Source organism: Mycena indigotica, assembly GCF_014461135.1.
Source record: "Mycena indigotica strain 171206Taipei chromosome Unknown Mind.scaff0013, whole genome shotgun sequence".
In the NCBI taxonomy this organism is placed as follows: Eukaryota; Fungi; Basidiomycota; class Agaricomycetes; order Agaricales; family Mycenaceae; genus Mycena; species Mycena indigotica.
Genome location: NW_023503012.1, coordinates 1,008,152 through 1,011,030, shown reverse-complemented (window position 1 = coordinate 1,011,030; position 2,879 = coordinate 1,008,152). Strand labels below are relative to the sequence as shown.

Here is a 2,879-nt window from a genome sequence, read left to right as displayed (position 1 = left end):
GATATGGTAAGAGTTTTCGTCCCGGAATTCATTGGTGGCTCATCGTGAACCTCTTTCCGCCCAGCATCATCATGTTCAGTCTGGTTGCTATTACAGTATTAATGATCCTATCGGTTGCTTGCTTACTAGTTCTCTTTCTTTGCTACATTCTATTATGCCTGCCAATCCATGGACCTTGTTTCGAGTCTTCGATTCTACTTTATTCACTTTGTACTATTAGTTCTGGTCCTACAGCATAAATATATACATAAATAGTTGTTGTCTTGTTCCGCACAAAATCCCAAGAGGAATCTACATGCCTAGACACCGCCCAGTTGTGGAGGGGTCAAGTTGTTGTAGGTAGGGCACAGGGTGTCCCACGCGTCGGGCTGAACGGAGTTGGCGATGGTGTCTGTGTCTTCAGCAAATACGATAGCGAGGCCGCTGTTCCAAGGTCAGAGGAACGAACAATTGGATAGAGGGCGGAAAAGGACATACGTCTCGAGATGGAAGTCGATATGGCAATGGAGGAACCACGGGCCGCTGTTGTCTGTCTCGAAGCGGATAGTTACGTTGTCGCTAGAGAGGTGTGAGGAGATGTAGTTGCCATCGAAATAAGGCAACACACTTCTTTGAGGAGCTCGTGCTCACAACGTCGCGGATGACAGGGTTGTCGTAGTTGTAGACTGTGCTGCCGGCGCTGCGAACGACCCAGAAGTTATGCTAGGTAGGAACGGGTAAGCATGACACCGACACTGGTCAAAAAAAAGGAGACAAACACCGTGCAAGTGCATAGGATGTGGAGCTCCTGTCGTTCCTCCTGGAATGGAAAGCTCGACAACCTTGTTGGGTGGAAGAGTACTACATGACGATATCAGAGAAAGTTAAGTCTTCGCAAGTGAGAAACTCACTAAAGGGTTCCTTTTGGCAGTAACTCAGCTGCGGTATGGGCACCACTGAGGATCTGGAGAAGGACAGGAGCAGTCGGAGGGATGAATTGGGCGCCGTTGACGGTGAAATGGCCGCCGCTGAAGGCAATGGCAAGGTTGAGATTGACATCGGCACCTCCGCGAATGGGGGCTCCCGGGACGCTGCGCGCAACGAGCGGATGAAGATCAGTCTCGAGAAGGGCCTTGGTGGCGGTGGTCTGGGTGGTGGTAGGGTCAACATTATTGGCACCGGCATAGCGGAGAATAGCAGAGTTGATGCCATTCGCAAAGCCTTGATACCAACGTGTTAGCTGCGCTAGCCATTTGAGATAGGATAGATTCACCCTTCGTTCCTCCGTTAGCAACAGTGCGAACCCAATAGTTGTTCACGGGTTGATTGGCGTTGAGTACAAAGGAGTAACGCTGTCCGGCGAAGATCTGAATGGAATCTACCGTCAAGGGCTAGCAACATGAGTAAGTGAGAGAATACGAAAGCGAGTAAAGCTAACCTGCGTGTTCACGCTGTCTACTTCGATAATGGTCATCAGGTGGTTGTCAATGGTGAAGACGAAGTTGGGATCTATGAGGGATGAACGAAGGAGAAGAAGTCAGACAACAAGCACATACCGCAAGAGAGCGAGACAAGACGGAAGCGATACCGCTTGTTCTGAGTGACCGAGATAACAGCAAGTTGGGAAGTAGGGCCGCCAGCATAGCGTCCAAGGCCGTTAATGAGGGTGGAAACGAGAGTGGGGGGATTAGGAAGAGTGTGGGTCGGAGCATGGTACCAATCGGCAAGAGTAATTATTGTGCTGTCGTCGTCAACATCGTAGAGATCCTTGTGGGGATCGTTTGGGTCGTAGACTAGGCCACAGTAAGCCATCATGTTTGTGGAATAGATGGGGACCGCGGGGACGCACCGACCATAACCCCACGAAGTCCATCACAATATTGGGTCGATAGATGCGAATGGTACCAAAATGTGCCTGTTCATCAGGTCAGCGGTATTCGAGAACGGGAGAGCGAACTCACCTGGCTGGCCAGCTGTGGAGAAGTCATATAAGAACGACTGGTTCTGCGCAATGGGGCATTGGGTAATGAAAGCAGGGCCGTCAGCCCATGAAGTGCCGGATTGAAAGCTGAAGGTGGCCGTTCAGCGTCGGGGAAGACATCGCCGACGAAAACACTCACAAGCCGTGCCAGTGAATAGAACTACTAAGCAGCATGGTCTTGTCCGTTAACGCGTCGATGACGTTCAGCTGGAACCTGTCGCCGACATTGGCTTTGAGGACAGGACCAGGGATAGTTCCACCAGCGGTGACGGCTCTGAAATGGTTGTTAGTTTGCTTGCAAATGAACCCGAAAGAAACCTACGAGCGACTGAAGCCATCGGGAGCAACTTGAGCGTTGACGAGAGTCAAGTCAGCAACGGGACCAACTGCAGCGAAAGCGGGGGCAGAAAGAATGGCAGCAATAAGGAATGAAGTGGAGAACATAACGAAGAGGAAGGGGGGTAAACGGTGGGGTCTAAGCGTTATTTCTGCGCGTCCTTTTTAAGCTCATCAAGATCTGCCATATTTCTTTAGCGAGTCGATGGGGGTGGTTGTCGCGATGAGTTTCACAACAATTCAGCAAGAACGCGGAGGGAGTGACCAGAAGGGGAAAGATTGCTTTGTCGATGCTCTTGTGTATCGGACCCGAACCCGCGATGCACTGACAATATAAGTGTTAGGACGATGACAGATGAGGCTCATTCACCTTCTTTGCCCTAACATGCTCAAGTCACTCTTTACTATTGCTGCCCTCGCTTCACTTGTCGCCGTTCGTCGTAGTCCCTTCTATCTCCTCGGCTCACTTGACGATTTGTCCCTAGGCCGCTCCTGGAGGAAAAGTCTTCACCGCCATCCAAGAGATTCAAACCCTTATCGACGTGTAAGAACACTCGTTGCAAGTCCTTGGTACTGGCGTTAA

At 50.7% G+C, this 2,879-nt stretch overlaps 1 protein-coding gene across 1 annotated transcript; it reads right to left on the bottom strand.

The window, feature by feature from the left end:
* Positions 1-299: 299 nt before the first annotated feature.
* MIND_01270400 (Laccase 1) lies at positions 300-2,404 on the bottom strand (the record flags this gene model as incomplete). The annotated part of the gene is made up of 12 exons (XM_037369182.1): positions 300-423; positions 478-558; positions 608-702; positions 759-840; positions 891-1,200; positions 1,253-1,370; positions 1,418-1,488; positions 1,536-1,772; positions 1,829-1,894; positions 1,941-2,047; positions 2,100-2,234; positions 2,283-2,404. 12 exons carry the CDS (start codon positions 2,402-2,404, stop codon positions 300-302), a joined length of 1,548 nt encoding a protein of 515 aa, XP_037214388.1.
* Positions 2,405-2,879: the final 475 nt, after the last annotated feature.